General features: G+C 40.8%; 3 protein-coding genes across 4 annotated transcripts in view; 2 read left to right on the forward strand and 1 right to left on the reverse strand.

Moving 5' to 3' along the window:
* The first annotated feature begins 211 nt into the window (after positions 1-211).
* On the forward strand, positions 212-3,333 carry c19h1orf146 (chromosome 19 C1orf146 homolog). The gene is made up of 5 exons (XM_066692214.1): positions 212-571; positions 904-997; positions 1,928-2,090; positions 2,394-2,472; positions 2,798-3,333. Exons 1-5 carry the CDS (start codon positions 230-232, stop codon positions 2,915-2,917), a joined length of 798 nt encoding a protein of 265 aa, XP_066548311.1. The 5' UTR covers positions 212-229; the 3' UTR covers positions 2,918-3,333.
* glmna (glomulin, FKBP associated protein a) lies at positions 3,328-12,548 on the reverse strand. 2 transcript variants are annotated; one of them, XM_066692212.1, is made up of 19 exons: positions 12,466-12,548; positions 11,111-11,192; positions 10,497-10,622; positions 9,681-9,794; positions 9,301-9,409; positions 8,158-8,401; positions 7,860-7,962; positions 7,501-7,682; positions 7,176-7,229; positions 6,978-7,008; positions 6,368-6,457; positions 6,018-6,059; positions 5,863-5,936; positions 5,658-5,742; positions 5,061-5,170; positions 4,337-4,400; positions 3,927-4,056; positions 3,732-3,808; positions 3,328-3,581 (listed from the first exon to the last, which is right to left on the reverse strand). In XM_066692212.1, exons 2-19 carry the CDS (start codon positions 11,147-11,149, stop codon positions 3,492-3,494), a joined length of 1,764 nt encoding a protein of 587 aa, XP_066548309.1. In that variant the 5' UTR covers positions 11,150-11,192; positions 12,466-12,548; the 3' UTR covers positions 3,328-3,491. The 2 variants fall into 2 exon arrangements, with proteins under 2 accessions (XP_066548309.1, XP_066548310.1); XM_066692213.1 differs by having other exon boundaries at positions 11,111-11,215; positions 12,466-12,515.
* Positions 12,543-22,280, forward strand: part of rpap2 (RNA polymerase II associated protein 2) — a 30,577-nt gene continuing 20,839 nt past the window's right edge. Inside the window, exons 1-9 of the mRNA XM_066692211.1 lie at positions 12,543-12,634; positions 13,337-13,382; positions 13,792-13,906; positions 14,289-14,387; positions 14,534-14,599; positions 14,902-14,990; positions 16,969-17,004; positions 18,202-19,081; positions 21,322-21,416. Of these exons, the coding sequence (XP_066548308.1) occupies positions 12,583-12,634; positions 13,337-13,382; positions 13,792-13,906; positions 14,289-14,387; positions 14,534-14,599; positions 14,902-14,990; positions 16,969-17,004; positions 18,202-19,081; positions 21,322-21,416 (1,478 nt within the window). The 5' untranslated portion in view covers positions 12,543-12,582. The remainder of the gene's footprint in view (positions 12,635-13,336; positions 13,383-13,791; positions 13,907-14,288; positions 14,388-14,533; positions 14,600-14,901; positions 14,991-16,968; positions 17,005-18,201; positions 19,082-21,321; positions 21,417-22,280) is intronic.

Below are 22,280 nucleotides of genomic sequence, written 5' to 3' on the forward strand. Positions count from 1 at the left end.
AATAGCTGTATGCAGGCAAACGTGTTGGACTGCAATACAATGTATACTAATCTTAGTTTCAAGTAATTTCATTGTATTTTATGGCAGTAATGTAAAAAAAATGTTTGGAGCAATCAGTCAATTACAGATCTGCACACAACGAATTTTGGTATAGATATAGATATACACACAATGTAGCGTCATGTTTCTTTTTCTTTTTAGTTCAGTGGATTTAACTTTGCTGCAGCCTATGGGCAAGACCCCACTTTACCCACAATCCCTCTCGTTATGCGACCATCAACCGAGACCCGGTTCAAAGGGGGAAATGACGTGTGACCGCCGGATCCATTCACACACAACCCGACGAGCTGCTCACATCCACCAAAACACACAACCACACGACCTGACTGGTCGCAGCGCCAAAACAAAGCCCAGGACGGAGAGACCGCTACTCCGGAGAGCCGGCAGACGAGACCGGCGACATCGACAGTATCAACCCGGGAAACCGCGGCTCCTGATGGCGGGAAGCGGGAAATGGCGGGACAGCATGAAACCCTGGAAGACCACGATCATCATCAGTGCCTGCCTTCAGGTGTGTGCGGACATCATATCCTATTTTTATATATATATATATATACGAGTCTCGATTCAATGTGTTCTTTATACTACAGTTTGTTTCTACCAACACCACCTCTTCAATAAATATAGCACAGACTGCCACGAAACATGTTCTGTCACTTTTTCTTATTCTTATTGAGGCTGTCTTATGTGCCTGCAAAATAGTTCATTCCAGTTTGCTTGTGTAGCCTATATGCATTGCAGTGCCCATTGTCAAGCTCCAGGAATCAATGCAGACATGAATATTGCATGCCCTTCGGTGAATTAAAAACAGTTGTGATCATCTGGACCTGATTTCCTTTTCAGAACCACGAAGCTGCCCTTTCCTTGTCCGCCCAGCAGCACCGGGTTCGGTACTCGGACTCGGTGGAGCGGGGCACCTTCATTTTCCCCCGGTCAGGTACACAGGAAATGAAACCATTAAAAGTTGTGGGTTGACCCTCGCAAGCTGCTGAACAGGTGTGTTAGGCCCATGCAGAAAGGAGAGATGTTCAGTAGCTGTTTGAGATGGGTGCACTGAGGGTCAACCAACCCATCCAACCCATCACCAATGAGCCACCCTTCTAGGGCTCTGCCACTTGTCCGAGCGGCGCATCGCACTCACTCTCCTGTGAATCTGTCAGTCATGGGATCCCGCAGTGTCCCCAGAGACGGGGTCGGGGCTGGAGGTTTTGGCTGTGTTTCAGAGGAGTGATTAAGGGCTGCATATCGCATTGCTGAAACGGGGACACCAGCATGGCAGCTGCCACAGAGCCGGGGCTTCATTACATTTGCATTGGATCAGATTTCTTACTCCAGTGTTGTTTTGAACAAGTCTCACTCAGTTGGTTGACCATAGCTGGTAGCAATGTAATTTCTTGCAATTTGTCCCATAAAAACGTTAAATGTTTCTGCTGAATGAACGTTTGTCAAAGTATAGTTTGTGAAATGTGAGTTTTAGAATAACATTGACTAGAATAAAAAAAAAAAAAAATACTGATTCCGATCCACATGATCTCTTCTTGGAAATGGAAATGTTCTGTATCCGTGTGTATCCATTGGCTTCATCATTTGGGAAATAAATAGCCATGGAATTGTCAGCAAATGTAGGGATTTGGCTTGGCTATTAATTTAAATTTCTGCCATATGCTGCATACTGAAGTCTATTGTATTTGATCCCTTGCAGTGATGCTTGTCTTGGATGTATAACATTGTTACGTTCAAATAGATTTTTGTGAAAACCACTCTTAAACTGTCTCTATTGACATTTTGCTTAATGTTAATGATGCAATTGTATTGTAAGGATTTAAGTACAACATTATCTGACACATTTCTCTTTGTATTTCTCCAGGGATTGCATTCATGATCGTAGATACACAGCAGTTTCCAGAAGAGGCCGGGCTTTTAGAGCAGATCAAGAAGTTCATACATGTTCACAGAAATGGTTTTCTTCTTTTATTAGCTTCACTCCATGGGGAGAAGCAATGGGGGATACTCTCGAGCATTCAGCAGAGGCAAGTATGCTGCCACAGAAACCTGTTATTGTTGGACTCTAACCTGCATCTCTTGCCTCAGACCCACTACAGTGTATTACTATAACTACCCATGAAAAACTGTCCAATAGTGAGTGTCTTGTTTGTTTTCTTAATTGGCTACAGAACTAAATTTATCCTGAAAAGATACAAAATAAGAAAAGAAAATCACACATATAGTTAATGGTTTTAATGAACAAACTGTATAGATATTCTTATTTATGTTTCTATAGCAAAATGTTCTGCTTGGAGCCTTATCGAATTCTCACCTTTCATTTCTTGTAGGTTCTTAGGCAGCAATCTCCGTGTTTTACCAGTGCACAACATTGCAGAGATTGTAAAGAGCATGCTTACTATAGCAAAAGTAAGGAGTATATTGTTGAACATTAAAGAAACGTACGAATACCAGGTTTAATTAACGTTACAAAGGGTGTTCAGTTATGAGTATAAATACTTTGTGGTAATTTGCCTGATGTTTGCCTCAATCTTTGAAAATAAGCTAAAATCTCTTAAATATTCAGATTTTAGTTGATCAAATCTCCCAGAGACATTATTTTTCACAAAAAAGCTTGCTAGTGCCAAAGTATACATTCTTAATTAAAAGTATTAAAACCAGTTATACAGGGACTGTCCACATTATATTTAAAATATGACCATTTCTGGTACATTATATGGGTGTTGTCTTCCAGGCAACAAGTAAACCTCACGTGGACAGTGTGCGGGATCGGATGACTCTGGCGAGGGCCCAGATCATCGAGAGGAGCCCCGTCTGGGAAGTGCTTCGAAAACTGCAGCTCGACTGTGAGTGAAGCCCCCAGACACACCTCCTTTACATGACACCTGAGCTTATACTGTACATTTACATGGTTTATAAGATATTAATTATATGTGAATAAGCTTGAATTGAATGTATCCAGATCTGTTGACACATTTTGCTCGCCTGTACTGCAAATACTTTTTCCATTTGTATTCTGCAGCTGTCTGTTGTCATGTTCTGTTTGATTTTGAGATAATAATTAACACTGTATTGCTGAGAGACTAGTGATTTATTGAAGTCAGACTGTGCAATATCTATACAGTATTGATTTTCTTGCCTAGTACAAAATATACATTTCAAGCATAATACCTGAAGACTTAGTGTTCTGTCTTCAGTGCCTGTTTACAGCTGCAATTTTACACCAGAAAGAACAAATCCAAAATGAATAAATGAAAAGTTACATTTGTAGTTCTAGTTGTTTTTTATTTGAATCCTTTGTTCCATAAATAACACTTAGTATTAAACATGAATTCATACAAAATTCTACTATTCCAGGAAAATGCCCAAAATATAAAAACATGAGAGCGTTGACAATAATGTTCTGCCTGACCCAGTTTTCCTGCTGGCTAGGGTTTTACTTTCACCTCGATGATCTCCTCAATTCGGGCCAGGACGCTCTCAATTAAATCAAACGTGAACAAGGCAGAGTGTAGAACCTAAAACGTCAAAAGAGATTACAGTTATTGACGACAAAGCTCTGTTCTCTGGCTTCAAGCAATCACGTCCTATTCCGGCACGACTCCTTCAGGGCGCAGACACTGCCACAGCCGATCCACAAACGGCTCAGAAGGAGCGAGAAAACTCACCTGGAGCTGCATCTCGGGCGTCATGTTGGGTAGCGTTTCGTTGCCTACTGTTACTGTGCACTTGCTTTCTGCAGACCCTGGAAAAGGGAAACAGATTTACTGAGTAAAGCAAGTAAATGTGTTGTATACTACTTTGTGGTTCTGCTAAAAGAAAAACATATATTCATACTTGTAGATGGAATACAAAATCCCAACCTTTTAACTTTTTATTTTCTTTGGTGCTCTTGAGCTCGGCCTCGTAGTGTGCTCTGGACATGTTCAGCCCCGTGTGGAGAGGCTTCAGGTAGTTCTCTTCAATCTTGTACAGTTCTGTCCATACCCCGGTCTGAAAATCACAAAGCTTTCATGTCTCTCGCCATCTGTAATCCATCTCACAAGCTCCCCAGCTTGCACAATGTACTGGATTGCATAACATAATGAGTTTGGACCTCTAGAGGAAACTGATAATAACGAGATAATGAATCGGAATAGATGGGGCAATTATAAAACATGGAAGGCAGGCAACACACACACACACACACACACACACACACACACACACATGTATTTATATAGAAGTACAATCAGTTTTAATACAAGAAGGAAAGGTGTATAGAAACACTTACTTGATTGTCACACTCCTTGTCCCTAATCAATAAAAATCTGAGAAGGTTAAGAGACTCCATGATCCTAAAAGGAAAAGACACGGCGGGGCGTAAGCGTCAGATCGCCTGATGAAACATCAAAACAGTTCTGTAATCTCATGCTAGATCTTATCTACACTTATCTCATCCATCTTACTTCATAAAACTAATTTACGAAACCAAAGGAAGGGTAGTAATACAGCTGGAGGTGGTGGTATCTAAACATAAGACCTAAAGTAATACCCTGTCACGGCACAATGCAAAATGCTTAATTAAACCTGAGTTCAGAGAAAAAAATTAAATATATCACACACGCAAATTGAGGATGTACTGTCATTGGACCTTTTGTCATTACAGTTATATCTCATTCCAAATATGTGACCATGAGCTAAACTCTCTAACTTGTCCCCCCCAGACTGCGACAGGATCTTTAATTAGAAACGAAAAAACAATGTAGAGAAGAAATTGGAGAGATAGTAGCTTAAATACACACATATATATATTTTAAATCTTCACATTGGCCAATTTAAACATGGAATTAACCTGGTTACAGAATACAACATATTTGAAACTCTTTTTGTTGTTTTGTTTTTCACTATAAAGAGAAGTGAAGCGTGACTTTCGCTGGGTGACCCCTGTGCCTGCTGGTTGAAGGCCATCAATAATAGACCGCTTGCATTATTCAGCAGGGGCTGGTGAGCCTTACCTGTCTAGGTTTTGAAGCAGGTCTGTTTCAGGTCCTTCGGGCAGCGTTAGGATGCAACGCAGCAGGGTAAGCATTTGTGCTCCCGAGAACCACACATTGCTGTTCCCTGGCTGTGGGGAGGAAAGATCTTCACTTACAAACACATTATCGTGAACAGACACCTGCTCCTAATGCCCTGATAGAGATGTGTGGCAAGATAATCATTTCAGAACTGGCTTCAAACCACTATCATTCATTTCCACCTCTGAATCGGTGACTATTCACCTGAGAAGAACTCACTTGGTATCAATAATGCAACTCGCACGATGTGTTCATTATGATCTATTAGAGTACAAATGGTGGAGCTTTATTTATTACTGCTGTGCAAGAACTAAAATATTACATAACTGCTGTAATATATCCGGTACAAAATAATAATTATAATAACATTTCTTTCACACAATACCGTTTGTAAAGAATATCCCTGAGCACCGTGCAATACAAAATAAATCGGACACATACAATACAATAATACTAACTAAAAACTATGTAAACAGAAAACTAGCAATGAGGCAACTGTGCAGCTCCTGCGACAATCAGAAGTGATGTTCATCCTACCTGAAGAGCGTAGTCGATCTGGTTTTTGATGTTCTTAATGATGTAGCCTTCTACTCCTGCATGGTGACTCGTCCGTAAAAGACACCTTTAAGTACAAACAAGAGTCGTTGTTTTTCACTGGAGTTTTTACAAAGCCTCAATTACAAACACTTTACTGTCTGGGAACTGTAGAGTCTCAATATACATTGAAATCAGTGATGCTCACCTGAAGAACTTATATTTGGCCTCAGTATCAAATTTATCTATGCTGAGCTGAAACACAGCAAGTGCCTTTGTTCGCTGAAAAGAAGAAAAACATTGAACAGAAGCAGGAAAGCAGAGCATGGTAGGTACTTATCCAATTTAAAAATATGCACTTACCAGATGCTGAATTGGACATAAAGTCATGACCTTCACCAAGTTCTGTAAATGGTACACAGTAAACAGTTCAGCACAACATGTTATTGTTTCGATTATATTATTACAAATCATACAGATGTAATTGCAGATCTATCTCCGTGTCTCACAATCCAGGTCTCCTATGCTCTCTAATGAATAGATTGGTGATCATTGGTATGGAAATGAAATCAAAACAAGTGGCACCAGCTTGGATTGGGGATCCTAAAAACCCAATATGCCATCTTATATCTGTCCAGTTTTTCCAAAGACATAATTATTATTGACGTTAGCCTCTTACCTAGTGGAGAATGTAAGATCAGAAAATGACGCACCTGTGGCACCGTGAGAAAGAACTTTAAATCCAGAAGATCCACGGGGAGGCTGTTATTTTCTGTCCTAACCAGGCTTTTCTCATACAGTTCCTGAAAAGGGAGAGCAACATAAGACACTCTCTCTTGAATCGAAGTAAAGCACATAGGCCTTGGCTTAAAGACCAGATCTTAACTAAAACTTAAAACAATATGATTCTGATGATGGTCCAAGCATCCCATTAAACTGAGTATCTGGGGGAAGAGGGCAGACCAGGACACTCATTCTTTAGGAGGAGATGACAAGGGATACATTACACTTCAGAGAATTAAGCTTCTGCCACGGAAATAAAAGTCATTCCGAGAGCATCACTGATTAGCATAAAAACTACTTCAATTACGTCAACATTTCATAGTTCGCTTTGAAATCCCCGGAGATATCAACTTTTCCACCACCCTGCTGTGCTAACAGGAGTGACTGGTAATAACAATCCGGCTTCGACCGGGACCAACTTCTGAAAAGCCCTTTGCAGACGTGAAGATGAAAGGCGCAACAGGGGGCAGATAAAGTCCCTGGTGTGATTTAAAGCACAGGCTAGAGAGCTTTCACTGGCACTCAGAAACTTGAGCTTACCATTCCTTTGGAGAGCCGAGACTCTTCTGTCCTGAGGAGGAGAAAACAGACAACAGGTTAGCTTACAGGTTCATTTATAAACTATAATATAAATAAGTTAAACATTCACTTTTTATTAAATCAGCTTGCTTAAAACAAGCAAGATAAAGTATACTAAAGAAAATCAGTTGTATCTCTCTGTATTAATAGTAACCGTACCTGCTCAGCAAAACGTCGATGTACTGCATATTACAATGAAGGACAAATACGGGGCTGAAACAGACAAGGATGCTCATTTTAATGCAAAATACTTTCTTCGATCACAATATTATGTGTGTATTTCCATTGTCCATTTTATTTTTTTAAATATATTTAATAATAATCTTATTTAAACTTCATATGCATCTATATGTAGAAATGATCTACGGTGGCCCTGAAATGCCAAACACAACAATACATTATAAAAATAATAGCAGGTCTTTTTAACCCTTTTTTCCAACACAAAAAACCTTCACAGCACAGGAGAAACGGGCTGCAGTTGTACCTGAACACTGCAGGGAACCTCTCTATGGCGATGTGCTGGACGAATAATAGGTACGCCAGACAGGCCAGAGACTCCCGGGGGTATTTGGCATCTTCCTCCAGAAAGCCCGGTTCTTCCTTCTTCTTCAGGAGGTGATGGAGCAGCAGTCCAGGCAGGGACTCCCCCAGGTTGGACAGAATCGCCTGCATTCAGGGGAAACTCTCTTCAGTGTTTGAACTTTACATCACACCAGTTTTCCATACACTGCACAAGGGGAGGAAAAGTATGCAGGAACTCCTCTGTTGCAAGGGGTTGGTGAAATAGAACCCAAACATCTAGAACATTGTGGAATCCCCGTGAAGATGAGAGCGAGTCCTTACCAGGATTTCGGTGGCAAAATGCCTCAGAGGAGAGCTGTCGGGAGAGTCCAGGTCTGTGCTCAGCTGGGCCTGGAGAAGAGGCTCTCCCAGACTCTTCATACAGCTGCGAACAACAAACACAATCAGTCGACTCAATCCAGTCAAGCCTGACAAAGTAGACTGTGTGGACACACTTTGTTACATAATGTGTTGCTATTGTTTTGTGTTTTTATTATATTTTTTTAAAAACTAGTCCAGTAACACAACAGTTTAATAGCTTTAGCCTTTCTGCCCGACACCCCACACTGAGCAAACCTACAATTTGAGCAGCTCGGTCCGCAGCTCATTCTCGCCGCAGTCTGGGCTGAGCTGGTCTTGCTTCACTTCCTCCACGAAGGGTCCGACAAAGCCCAGCAGGGCGGTACAGCACTGGCACAGCCCGTACGTGTCGTCCTCCTCCTGCTCTTGGGTGTAGGGCACGGGCAGCTGGGACAGCTGGTTGAGAATGGTGGACAGAGACATGCCCACCGAAGATGCCTTCTTCTTGCCCAGTGTGCGGAGGACTGTGGAAACAAACATTAGATCTAAGATCCACGATGCACCATTCCAGCTGACGACAGTTTGCTAAATATCCAGAAGGGGGAGCTAAATTCTTTCTTTAAAAGGGATACTGCATTTCAGTTTGTCCACAGACAGCGGAAGGGTTTTAACTGCCTCTAGGACGAAGACCAAAGACACTCATCTTGAAAACATACAGCTGCGGACCCATTCAAACAGAGAATGGCTCTGTAAACGATATAATGAATATGAAGGGGGAAGAAAATGCTTTGAGGAAGAACTGCTATGTTTTGTCTTTTGAAATATGGGAACACTGATTAACATAACAGCAGGAATAACGGAATAAAATAGTATATTCATAGATTTAAACATACTGCAATGATGTTTTAGTTGATTTCCTTTTTTTGATGAAGTCTAAGGCTCAAAATTACGTTTCACAGTGTAACTGCTCCTGATACGAACTTGCAGTCATATGTAGGATTTGCACAGAGTCATCATTAATAGCAGTTAAGGGGCCTGTCGTAATGCATTCTAATGACAATGCAGGATTATGACATTCTCTAAAACTACCCTGGGTTGGTCCGTGCTTATCAGCCCTCTGGCACTGGTTTGATATTATCCGTGCAGTACCGCAAACCCTGCCATTTAAGGGTAAAGCTTATGGCTCATCACATTATCTCCGAGAATGCATTTGAAGTTAACATCTTGTGAAATGTACAGTGATTAATGTTTGGCGGTAGGTTTCCATGAAAACTGTGCACTTGAAACACTGCGGTGAAGTCCGAAGTACAGACCCAGAATCCTGTCTCGACTTCTAGCAATGCTAGTTCTAAAGCAAGCCGAATTGTCAAGCGGTTGATATTAAATGATTCCATGATTTCAGCCAGCTCAGGCCCCTGGTTACCTGTCTGTAGGGGTTGTAGAAGAAGTAAGACAGTCTCTGCTATTTTGTCGGCATCTGCATCTTCAACCTGTTCAAGTAGACCAACCAGAAGCTCCTTTGGGCTACAAACCTAAAACAGGCCAAGCAAGACATAACGAAATGAAAACAGCTGTAAAACGGAAAGGCAAACTCGTACCCCTTTCTTATTCTACATTAGTTCACATTCATATTCACTGTCACTTTGGCTGACGGTTCATTTCTACTTCCTATCAGTGTTCGATGAATGGTTCCTGTGGTGAGCTGTCAAGTTAAAACAACACGTACACAAAAGAGCTTAAAAAAACGGCAGCCACAGATTTTTGCTTTTTTCTTTACCAGCAACTTAGCTTTTAAACACTCACGTCCATGATGTTGCTGAAGATGGCCAGGCAGTGTTGAAGGCTCCCCTCTTCCTTCTTTAAAATGAGCTGCACCAGGGGACCCAGCAGATTCCACCCCATACACCGCACAATCTCCTGCAAAGAACACAGCAGCCATTACAGACATGCCACCAAATACACCTGCCTACCCATGGCCTGCACGTCGCTCCAGCCTGCCTCTCAGACCATAACCTTTCACGCCTTCACAAGGGACGGCCATCATTCTGTGAATAGCCTCTGACATCTCGGACGTTTCCGGTGTGATTATTTAGCAGAAGCAACTTCATTCAATCGGTGCTACATTGTAGACATTTTGTGTACGGTCCACCATACTTAGGATTTGAAGACGGATAGCAGCAGCAAAAAAAAAACATTTACAAAAAAAAAAGTGACAGACAACAATAACTACTTAACGTTGGAGCATCTTCAAGGGCTACCAGTGGAGCGATAAATTGGACACACTCCCGACCAGCTGTGTTGAAGCACCTTGAGGTCAGGAGTGGGGCTGCAGACACAGACTGAGCCCAGCTTCACAGACTCTCTGGAGGACAATGTCAACAGCTCACTGTGCTTTAGTGCCACTTTGGAAGAGCAATGAAACTTCATGCGATGTTTGCATCAGTGTCCTTCTATCCTCCTTCACACCGAAGTGCGTCTCAGTGTTTGAAACCAGTTCTTTTCACAGACTCTCTCTCTCCACGCAAAACACATTTTAGTCTTAGTCTTTGGCAAAACAGGCAATTATAATTATGCTACAAAAGAAAAACATGTTATTTGGGCCACAGGGAGTCAGATCACCTTGTTTTTGTCATCCTTGATGATGTCCAGGACTTGTGCGGTGTGTCCTTGCTCCAGGGAGGCCCGGCCAGCATTCTGGAATTGATCATAGTCTTCGGGTTTGAAACCGTCACCAGGAACCACCTGCTGCAAAGATAAGGAGCAACAGCATCGTTTACAAAGCTGGACGAAAATGTAGGGGTAACAAAATGAAAGCAGGAAAAACAATCAATCAATCATCTAACTACATTTTTTTTTTTTTTTTACCACCAACTTTCATAGGCTGCACTTCATTCCTCCCAGTGCAAGGTGGCCATGAAGTTTGCTTAATTAAACCACTTATTGATTAACAATCTCTGGAATCCTTTAATTATCTCAATTAGTCATTCTATTGACACACAGTGGCACGTTGATTATGCGGCTTCATCTACGGATGTGTATTTAGTCATGCAATGTGTTGCTTTTCTTGCTTGACTTTACGTTATATATCTGGTGTATTTCTCAGGACAAATTCAAAAAGCTGCAGATTGGTAATATTGGATGGAAAATGGAGGATACATGCAAACCAGACCAAGTGCAATCCTGTTGTTTGTTAATGTTCTTCTATCCTCACATTTCCACCGAGTACTACTTACACATCTCTTTATCATGTCATTCAGCTGCTCGAGAGCCATCTTCAAAGCTGTTATCCCCTAGAGTCTTCCTCAGAAGTCACACCTGGGCAATGAAAATCAAAATACCTACAGACCAAAACTCTGCATTTCAAATCAACTGATAAGGACATTCTCACTGGTTCTCAAAACAAGATTTGCCATTTTAGATACCACCGTTATCAAATAAAATGGAGTATTTCTAAATAGTAGTAATGACAGTAGTGGCAGTAATACAAACAGAGATTAATATATTTCCTGTCTTGATTTAAGCAACTGTGATTATTAATACAAAATATTGGCACAGAGAGAAGCATGTCTTTCCCTTATTTGCAAGTGGGATTATAATGTAATTTCCCTGCAGGCTGGCAACAACAATACAAAAAGATGTTGTTACACTTGACTATAAATGGAGTTTTAGACTGTAAAGTTAATATCAGTGTAATAAAATGAAATAAAAGTATCTATGTTAATATAATCTACCACTTAACATAATGATAAAACGTCATCATAGCTTGCAACAATCTGTGTATACATGTCTGGGTCTAAAATGGCATAACATTACATGCAAAATAATATTATCGGGGGTTTATAGGAAATTGTTTCCACATTCAGGGGAAAAAAAAAGGAAACATTTTTTGAATGAGGTAAATTACCCTACAACAGATTGCATTTTAATTATATGAATGCTGTTAATGTGACTTAGTGTGTATTTATTTATGTTTATTTATATATATTTATGTATTCTCTCTCTCTCTCTCTCTCTCTCTCTCTCCTGTAAGTTGACCATAAAGCAAATGTGTGCAGAATGCGCAGTGTTAAAAGGTCTCTCCTTCCTAAACCTCTTATTGCTCACAGTAATAGGATTTGCCTGGGGCTGCACGCTTCTGGAATGGTCTCTACAGGGAAGACACTTCCAAAACGAGCTACGATTTACACACAACAATACCCAAAGATGTATCCCATAAACTGCAGCATAAGAGGAGACAAGGTCAGCTTTTGCATCACAATAAGACATGCAGATGTCAACACATGCATTCACACATGCGCGCAAAGGTATTGGGCAATCAGAATAAAGCAACCACCCCAGTTACACCCCAGCACAGACACATATACACCATGATTGTGTTTCTTGTGTGTTTCTATTTACAATCTTACAAGAAGGATTCGACTCTATTTCAATCCTATGCATGATGCAGTAAGCAACACTACAGAGGCAAATGCATGTTATAATAAGGCAGACAGATTGATACAATAACTGTTTCACTGACAGAATACAAACTCCGCATTAACTTGATTACATTAATAAAAATGTCGTTTCTATATAGAATTGTACTTACATTTCACCCCCAGACAGACGCGTGAGTATTTAGGAAGTGCTTCCCCCTCTAATGACCCTCCCGGCTTGCTGTAGAAGCGTGACGTCACGGGTCAAAGGTGAGGAGCGCACCGCAAGCATGGAAGATGTACAGAGGAGAAACAGCCGGTCTCCGAGATCTGGGAGGAAAGGTGCGGTGAATTACAGTCTGTTTAATTGACATGCTTGTTGTGAGAAAGCAGAAGAGTGGTTTGAATTGTGCGATTGTATATTATTCATAACAACCATCGCTGGGTTAATAATTCAGAGGAAATAAAACTCTGTTGTTGTCGTGCTGCACTGCGTTTTAAACACACATGAACAAAGTTTACACACCTATTCGGTGCTTCCCCAGTTTCCCTGCAATATACTTTTTATTTTAAAAAACAAAAACGCAACTACATTTTTATTTGAAAGGATTCAAGTATGAATTGAAAGAATGTTAGCCTATTCGGTGATTTGTTTACTTGACTAAATCTGTCGTGATTTAAACTATACTTATTTATGCTTGATGTCTTTTCGGTGTTTATTGACTTTAAATATTGCATTTGATTTCACTGATTTAGTGAAGTCAGGTTTTGTGTAAACCTTTAGCTGCCACTGCATTCACATCTCATACCTTGTGGACTGGCATATTTACATTGTTTAAAGGCTGAATCTGTGTTCATTATATGATTGATAAGTCCTCCTAATTTAATTAGCAATATTATACAAAAACATCCCTAAAATTGTTTCAAATTAAGCTTTTGACTACTTTCAAATAACTATAATCGTAGATTCTGCAAGATGTGATGTGGGTTTTAAGCAGTATTGATTTGCTTTGATAATCATTACCTCATGTTTGTGTTTCACAGGAGGAAAAGCAGCCAAAGCACAGGCAAATATAGAAGTAGCAAAAAGGTAAATTGCATCCTTTTAAAACCACACCATTGTTCTGTGGAGATTTATTCAGTATTCATCTGTGAAATAAAACGGTTTTAAAATGCATACTTTTGTGTCATTCCATAGATGTGCTTGACAATGCCTTGCTTGGTCATTTTGTTCAATAAGTGTTCAGTCCTTGGTGAAATTAATTGCATTCCAGATGTAGGTTGTGTTCCTCTGGAAAAGGGACCCAGATCCCAAGTTTTTGTGAATCACAAACGGAGCAGTATTTTGTTAATCGACAGCACCTTGGAGAGTTATCTTATTCGTGTTCCCCAGAGCCGACCCAAAACATACCTTTCTATCTATTAGTCTGGGACACAGTAGTCTACTCTGCTTTAAATAAGTTGTCACTGTTTATTCTGACCTTCTTAAATTCTCGCAGGAGAGAAGTGGTGAAGGAGACTTTAAGGAAGAAACTAGAACAAGAGCAGAGGGCCCTGCACATCGTGGAAAGGCTACTGGAGGACAATGTTGCAGAAGATTTTCTGGTGGATTGTGTGGGTGTCTGACTTGTTCGCCGACTTTACATCACCAGCCAAGCTCCTCATTCAATTCCCTTTGCTCATGCTGTTTACCTGTATTGTTTTGCTCCTCGTTTATTATGGTGTTATGTTTTTAATAGAAGCGGCTGAAGCGACGTTTGTTTTTAATTGTGGATCCAGACCTATTAATTAAGAGTAATACAGAAAGAGTACAGAATACATGGAGCGATTGAGCCAGTAATACAGAATACAGAAAGTATCCTACAACTTAAGGAAAGCCGAACAATCTAAGATAGTGGTATTTGTTCTTATTTTTGTATTATGTGAAAGCACTGTGTTGCCTTCAAAAGCTAAAAGCTGCACTATGCTCCTAATGGGTTCTGTTTAATCTTTTTAGGTAAAGTTCATCACATCTGAAAACTACAAAGACACGGTGGAAGAGAGATCTATTGCCAAGATGTGTGGATACCCTCTCTGTCAGAACAAACTTGTCAATGTAAGGTCTTTTGTTCCAGTAAACCAGACACTCCCAACCTAATTAGTACAGGTTGTTGCTGTGAACTTAAAGTAGCTTTAATATAATTTAACATATTTGCAATATTCAAATCTATTTGTTTAAAAAAATGTTTTATACTAATTTAGGTTCCTAAACAGCAGTACAGAATTTCAACGAAGACCAATAAGGTGTATGACATCACAGAGCGAAAGGTAAAGTTCAGTTTATTGTTACGTTATCAGTAAATTAGGAATTTGTACTATTGTTACTGTGATTTTAATAAAATTCTGTGTAAGCCAGAAGATTTGGCAGACCTTTCTTCTGTTTCCTGTAATGGAAGACTTCAGGACTGATTGTTTTCAATTGTTTAGAGTTACTATCCCAGCTGATGGTTTGAAGGACAAAAATGCAGGGCTTCTTATTAGAAAGACATACATATTCAGTAAAATACCAATAATTCGCACTGTATGATTGCCTTTTTGATTCCATACACAATTGTTTTGTCCCATTTCAGTGTTTCTGCAGTAACTTTTGTTACAAAGCATCAAAATACTTTGAAGTCCAGATTCCCAAGATTCCCTTGTGGCTGAGAGAGGAAGAAGGGTAATATCAGCTTTATTAATGTCCTTTTCTGCACATGAGTGATCTGCAAGAAATAATATTAGTTTTAATGAAACATGACAGTTTAGTTCTGTATTTTCAATTATTTAAACTAAATATCCATTGTCAGTTTGAACCCAAATGTTCTTCCTATACCATTTCAGATTTTATTTTTAATGAGGTTTGGAGATAGAATCTGTTCTTACTCAGATCTGTTTCTAGTTCTGTGATCTGTTAAAGAAGATGCATTGCTTTGCTTAATATGCTATTTTATGTATGTGTCTTTCCCCAGTTGAACAGCTAGTGGGAAACATAGAAAGTCTACACCCCCTTTCAAAATTTTCACCTGTTGTTGCGTTATTGCTTGGCTGTAAAATGCATTCAAGTATTATTTTTTTCCATTTATCATTCTACCCCCCAAATTCATAGAAAATTTATTATTATTATTATTATTATTATTACTTGATTTCTTAGCAGACACCCTTATCCAGGGTGACTTACAATTGTTACAAAATACCACATTTTTTTCACATTTACACAGCTGGGCATTTAATGGAGCAATCTAGGTAAAGTACCTTGCTCACTGCCCTTACAGTTACAAATAAAAACTGAAATAGCTTTCCCCCCCCCCCTTTAAAATAGCTCACGTATAAGTAATTGCCAAAATCACACAGCAAGTTAAATTGTACTGATTCGCATGATTTCAGGAGTTTCTGCAGCTCCTGTAGGTTCCTTCTGCTGGGTAGTGCATTTCAAGACAAAGTCTCAACCATGAGCACCAAGGAGCCTTCCAAAAGATATCCGGGACCAAGTTGTGGAAAGACACAGATCAGGGGATGGGTATAAACAAATATATCAATGGCCTTGAATATCGCTTGGAGCTCAGTCAAGATAATTAAGAAGTGGCACCACCAAGATCTTTGCTTAGATCCAGCTGTCCTACCAAACTAGATGACCGAGCAAGAAGGAGACTGATCAGAGAGGCTACCAAGAGGCCAATGGCAACTTTGCAAGAGCTACAGGCACAAGTGTGCATGTGACAACAATCCTAAGCACACCACATATCTGGCCTGTATGGTACTCAAGAAGGCCGACATTGAATCCCATTTGAATTATGCAAAAAGAAAGAAAAAAAACACAATCAAGAGATTCTGTAGACATGCGGCAAACAGACTAAACTTTCATGGATCTTTTTGTCCTAAATGCAAAGCGTTATGTTTGTTACGAACCAACACAGCGCATCACCCAAATTACACCATCCCTACTGTGAAGCATGGTGGTGAAGCATGGTGGTGTAGCATCATGTTATGGGGATGTTTCTCATAGGCAGAGACTGGGGCACTTGTCAGGATAGAAGGGAAAATTAATGGAGCAAAGTACAGAAATGTCCTTGAGGAAAAGTGCCTGTATAAGAAAGCTGACTGGGACGGAATTTCACACGGCACACAGCCAAAACTACAATGGAGTGACTAAGGAGCAAAAAGCTAAACGTCATTGAGTGGCTTTCTTATAGCCCCAACCCATATCCAATCAAAAATGTGTGGTATGACTTGAAGATTGTTGTCCATCAATACTTTCCAAGGAACTTGACAGAGCTTGAACAGTTTTTTTAAAAGAAGAATTTTCAATAATTGCCAAATCTAGGTGAGCAAAGTTTGTGGCGACCAATCCCAACTCACTGCAATTGCTACCAAGATGCTTCTACCAATTATTAACTCAGGGGAGTGGAGACCTATCCAATTATGTTTCAGTTTTGTATTTGTAATATATTTTTTTTCACACTAAAAACTTTTTTCCCCTTGACATTGTGGAGTATGTTGTGTAGATAGGTGGAAAATACTCCACAATTGTCAGGCACTGTGTATATAAGAGGCAAAGAGATGCTGTACATTGAAAAGTAGATGTTTTTTATCTAGCAGTGGATCAATACAGGCTAATGATGAAGATATCCTTTTACAAAATGTATTTTCTTTTCATTTAGACCTTCTGATGTCAAATTAATGAAGGAAGGAGAAAGGTATACATTTCCTAACTATTTGATATTTAGGCCAATTTAACAGAATTGAATGAAGAACTGATCTTAGCACAGCATACAGAATGAACTCTAAGTAAATTAATTCAATGTCTTTGTGTTCTGAATGATTAATACAAATAATTATAATTTCTTATAACTCTGAGAAGGTGTAAGTGACTGTGTTTGTTTCCACAGATCCTCCAAATATGATTGATTACATTGGGGTTGTAATAGAGACCTTTAGTACAGCTCTCACACCTGTGGCCTGTCTTCCTTTTCCAGTAGCTTTTGGTAAAGAGAGGTTTCAATAAGAAGGCCAATGCTGGGCTGAATTAATCAATACTGTTGTGTCCAGAGCATGAGGACAGCACAGTGTTGGGTTACCTCCAATGCCTTTTGCCGTAAAAAGGAAATTAAATCTGCCAATTTTTCCCCTGTGTCCGTGTAACATTATATCAAAGCAATCATTGATTTCCTGTGCCGACTTGGTTCTATAGAAAGAGGATTCTGCCTTTTTTATTCAGGAGCATGTAGACTGCAGGTCCTGATTTGCTGGGTGAATGGGGAGACGGACGTGTTTGCACTGTTGGATTTAGCGGACAGCTGCTCGCGGCTTTGCCTGTGTATTGCGACGCGATGACAGCCTTCAACAGAGTCCCACGGCAAACACGTCCCCGAGAGCAATTGCATCACATTTGCGCTCGTTGATCCCGCTCCTAATTGGGGACTGGTGATTTGTTTTTTTAACAGTTTTCAGGACTTTTGACAAACGACTCAGGACGCGGGAGGGTGGTGGTGGGGGGGCTGGGGTTTGGCACTGGCAGTTAATTACCTGCCTGCCTTACAAATGAATCCTGGTTGTGTGATGGAGACTGTGGAAACAAACGCTTTGATCTACATTTGTTTAGTGAGTCGTTCCATTCAGGTGATTTAATTAACTTTTTTTTTTTTTTTCTCTCTCCCCCTCCAATGATGGGTAATGACACCAACTAACTCTTTCCAACTGTAATACTAACTTGATTAGTTTTCATATGACGAATTATTTTTATTCATGTTTATTTTTAATTGGTCTTAATTCATGATATGCCTCTAAATCAAATACATTACACTAACAGATTGAGTATTTATTTTAATGTTTGGTTTTATGTGGCCTTCTTAACTCCTATTTGGTGATCTAACTCTTTTTGTCGCTGTGCTTAGTGGGACCTTGGGAGAGGAGGTGCAGATAGCTGACAAGCCACTATCAGTGTCAGAGATCGAGAATCCCCCCCTGCTGGAGGAGAAGCGCCCTGACTTGCCGTTGTTGGCCACCGAGAGTGACAGCAGCGAGCCCGAGCAAGAGTTCATCTCCAGCATGGTGTCCGCAGGGAGGGTGGGGCCCAGGCACGGAAAGCACCCCCCCACGGATAAGACTGAGCGACACAGGAGTGCACAGGAGAAACCCGGCGGAGGTGTGGGGGTGGTGGAGGAGGCCACGGAGCGATTGAGCAAGTGTGTAATAGCCAGCACTGAAGGTCAGGTCACCACCGCTGGTCTACCAGAGCAGGACAACAGTGTGGGGCTGCCTGTAGCGGACAGACGCACAGACCCAGAGCGTGAAACTAAAAATGACACGCCTGAGGACCTGAACATCACGTGCATCGGCGTCAGCAAGAAAGGAGCAGAGGGCCTGAAGGGTCTCCTCGCGAAACACAGGCTGGACCGGGAGGCGCCTCCGTCTGTGGTGAGAAGGAGCCTGCTGGAGACCTTAAGTCGAACGCTGAGCGAATGGAAGACCCAAGAGACACTGCGTTTCCTGTACGGGCCGGACTATAAACCAACAGATTCCGCGGAGGCTTTGGCCCAGCCGGAGGAAGAGCTGGACGAGGACGACCTGGAGGAGTGGGAGGGGGAGTTGGCGGTGGGCGGCTCTGGTCCTGCCTCACGAGGGGCTCGGCCGTCTGCCCCGCTGCCTGACTACCAAGTGCTGAAAAAAGAGACTGAGCTGCTGACCTCAAGGGTCCTGGAGTTTTTCAGAGGGCAGTATGTCTTGCTGGAAGAAGCTGAGCAAAACCCAGGCCTGCAAACTGAGAGCAGTGTGGTGAGTATGAGCCACGATCGCACCCCGGCCACTCTTGTTGCACTGTGGTTCCTGCAGACAGCTGTGGGCAGCACTGTCATGTCCCGGGGCTCTGAGTCTCTGAGACGGATGTCATAGGTTCCTAGTAAATTCACAGTAAGTGACTCAGAATATCCAGAGTGGACGACTTGCAATAAGTGATGTTTCTATTCTATGTATTTACATATATTTACTATTCTTTGTGAATTCAGTTTTTAAAAGGTTTACAAAAAATTATCTTCAAACTACATAAGCTTTTTTTGTGTGTGTGTGTGTGTGTAGTTCCAGCTGTTTGCACATGTTGTCCAAGTGAGAAGTTGTCAAGCTGCCATGATATGGCTGTTGTGTAGCGTTTCCTGTCAAGATCTCAAAAGGAGCTCGCACCACTTGTATAATTTGTCTGAGCCTTGCAATGCGTGGTGACGGCCTCTCGGTGGTGCTGTTTTTCATAATGTCAGCCACCAAACAAAAAATTTAAATTTAAAAGAGCTTTTTATAGGAGTGATGCATTAAAGGTCAGGAAAGATGCAGAAAGGGATTCGAGTGCAGAAATCCAGAACCCCCTTACCAAAGGTATTATTTTTGCAGAATAATTAACTATATTTATCTGGCTAAATGGTCAAATGTTTTTAACCCGCTTTAAAAATGTGATTCTGCAATTGAAACGATCATTGATCTGAAACTATGAAAGAGACCATATTAATGAGAATACATATTGGAAGATAGATAAAAAGGGGGGGAAAGTAAGACTTTCATGTTGCTATTCCCCTTATTCTGACACTTTATACATTGCTTGATTTCATGTGGTGATTTGAACTGTATCTGAAGATGGTGTCTGGTGGAAACTGGACGTGGGCAGCCCCTCATTTTCATGGGTGTAAGACCTTCAGCCTAATTTGTGCGTGTGCTCTGTCCTGCATTGTGTGAGGCCTCTCGTCTGCATCTGACATTTTAACGCTCATGATTGTGTGTTCAGCAAATCTACTTTTCCGTCATCCCCTGAATAGCAAAGCATTTGACTGTCCCTCACAGCCATTGTGAAAGATGTGTGAGATCTTTGCTTTGCACATTGTTGCTCAGCTCTCGACTCTCTGCGACACTCTTTTGTGTGTCATGGTGTCGGTAATAAGAAACCGCTTGCATTGTCTTCTCTGCTTACAAACCAAGACAGGACCACAGGAGCTCTGTGAGTGATGTCTGATAACTGCAGTCTTTCACATATGCTTTGCAAAACAGAGGTGGTGGTTTATAAGAAGGTATTTTTTCATACACAGCACGATGACTAAAATACATAATTTGTGTTGTTATTCAATCAATCCGGTTGTACTACATCCCAGTATCTCCAAAACCCCCATTCTCTGTTGTGTAGTGATGGCAGTGTATGCGTTGAAAAGCTCTTGCTGTTGTTTTCTCATATTGAATGGTACTTTGAAATAAGGGAGATGTCAAATGGTGAACACAGTACAGTGTGCAGTGCTAATTGGTGCCCTTTGCCTTTTCCAAAAGCTCTTTTGGACTTTAAATTACTTTTTAACCCAGGAAGTTACTCATCACCAAAAACTTTTTTACGAGATGCTGAATAATCCTGTGACAAATCTCTGACTCAACTTTTAGAAGAGCTGTGAACACTGGTGATAAGCAAATTGAATATTTCTCTTTGTAAAAAGTACCAGAGTCTTCATCGTGTATCTCAGCACATCACATTGCTTCACAGACCTCCTGTGAGCTTTAGTTGGAAACTGAAGTCTGAATCGAAAAGAAAAGGAAGTACGCACTTTCATCAGTCGTGTAACTAGGGTTGAAAGTGCTGCGTACAACTTACGAAAAAATGGATCTGAAAAGAATTTGCTGTAAAGGATCCAGCTCATATCAAACCCTCAGGAAAGATTTTTTGACTTCACAACCCCACAAGAATTTTTAAAAGAGAAACGGGAACCTCAAGGTTTAATTACAGAACTTAGACTATCCATTTGAATTAACTCTTAATTTTCCCCTGCTACTTGCCAGATCTAGGTTTGAATCATATTTTTTTCCTCAGGGTTATTCTCAAGACTTGGGTATTCATTTATGACTACTTAGACAATTCGGACTAGTCTAGAGATCTAATTTAATTTTAGTTTGGCATATCTGTAGTAATTCATTTTTTCAAAAACCTCAGTGATTTATCTGTGTAATTCAGTGTTTTTATTTTACTCTGATTTTATTTCCTTTTCTCCATGCAGATGGACAGTAGTAAGGACCCAGCCCTGCCATTGGTCGACTCCACCGCTCAGCACCTGATCCAGAAACGCATTGTAGTAGAACAGTTGAACAGAAGGTTTGTCTGAGGCATTGTGGGAAAAGCTATTTTCAGGTCTTCATTTTGCTACATAACAGGAATGTACAGTTAGGTCCATAAATATTTGGACAGCGACACAGTTATCATCCTTTTGGCTCTGTACATCACCACAATGGATTTGAAAGGAAACGATCAAGATGTCCTTTAAGTGTAGACTTTCATTTTTTATTTGAGGGTAGTTACATCCAAATTGGGTGAACAGTGCAGGAATTACACCCATTTTTATATGTGGTCCCCCCACAAACGTATTTGGACATACTAACATAATCATTAATTCTATTGTGAGTTTCAATACTTGATTTCAAATCCTTTGCAGTCAATGACTCCCTGAAGTCTGGAACCCATAGACATCACCAGATGCTGGGTTTCTTCCCTGGTGATGCTCTGCCAGGCCTGAACTGCAGCTGCCTTTAGTTCCTGCTTGTTCTTAGGGCGTTTTGCCTTCAGTTTTGCCTTCAGCAAGTGAAATGCTGCTCAATTGGATTCAGGTCAGATAATTGACTTGGTCATTGCAGGACATTCCACTTCTTCACCTTAAAAAAGTCTTGGGTTGCTTTGGCAGTATGCTTCAGGTCATTGTCCATCTGCACTGTGAAGTGCCGTCCAATGAGTTTTGAAGCATTTGGCTGAATCTGAGGAGATAATATAGCCCTAAACACCTCAATTCATCCTGCTGCTTTTCTCAGCAGTCACATCATCAATAAATACAAGAGAACCAGGTCCCTTGGCAGCCATACATGCCCATGCCATAACATGCTTCACAGATGAGGTGGTATGCTTCGGATCATGAGCAGTTCCTTCTCTTCTCCATACTCTTCTCTTCCCATCTTTCTTGTACAAGTT

Source organism: Amia ocellicauda, chromosome 19 (genome assembly GCF_036373705.1).
Source record: "Amia ocellicauda isolate fAmiCal2 chromosome 19, fAmiCal2.hap1, whole genome shotgun sequence".
Classification (NCBI taxonomy): domain Eukaryota; kingdom Metazoa; phylum Chordata; class Actinopteri; order Amiiformes; family Amiidae; genus Amia; species Amia ocellicauda.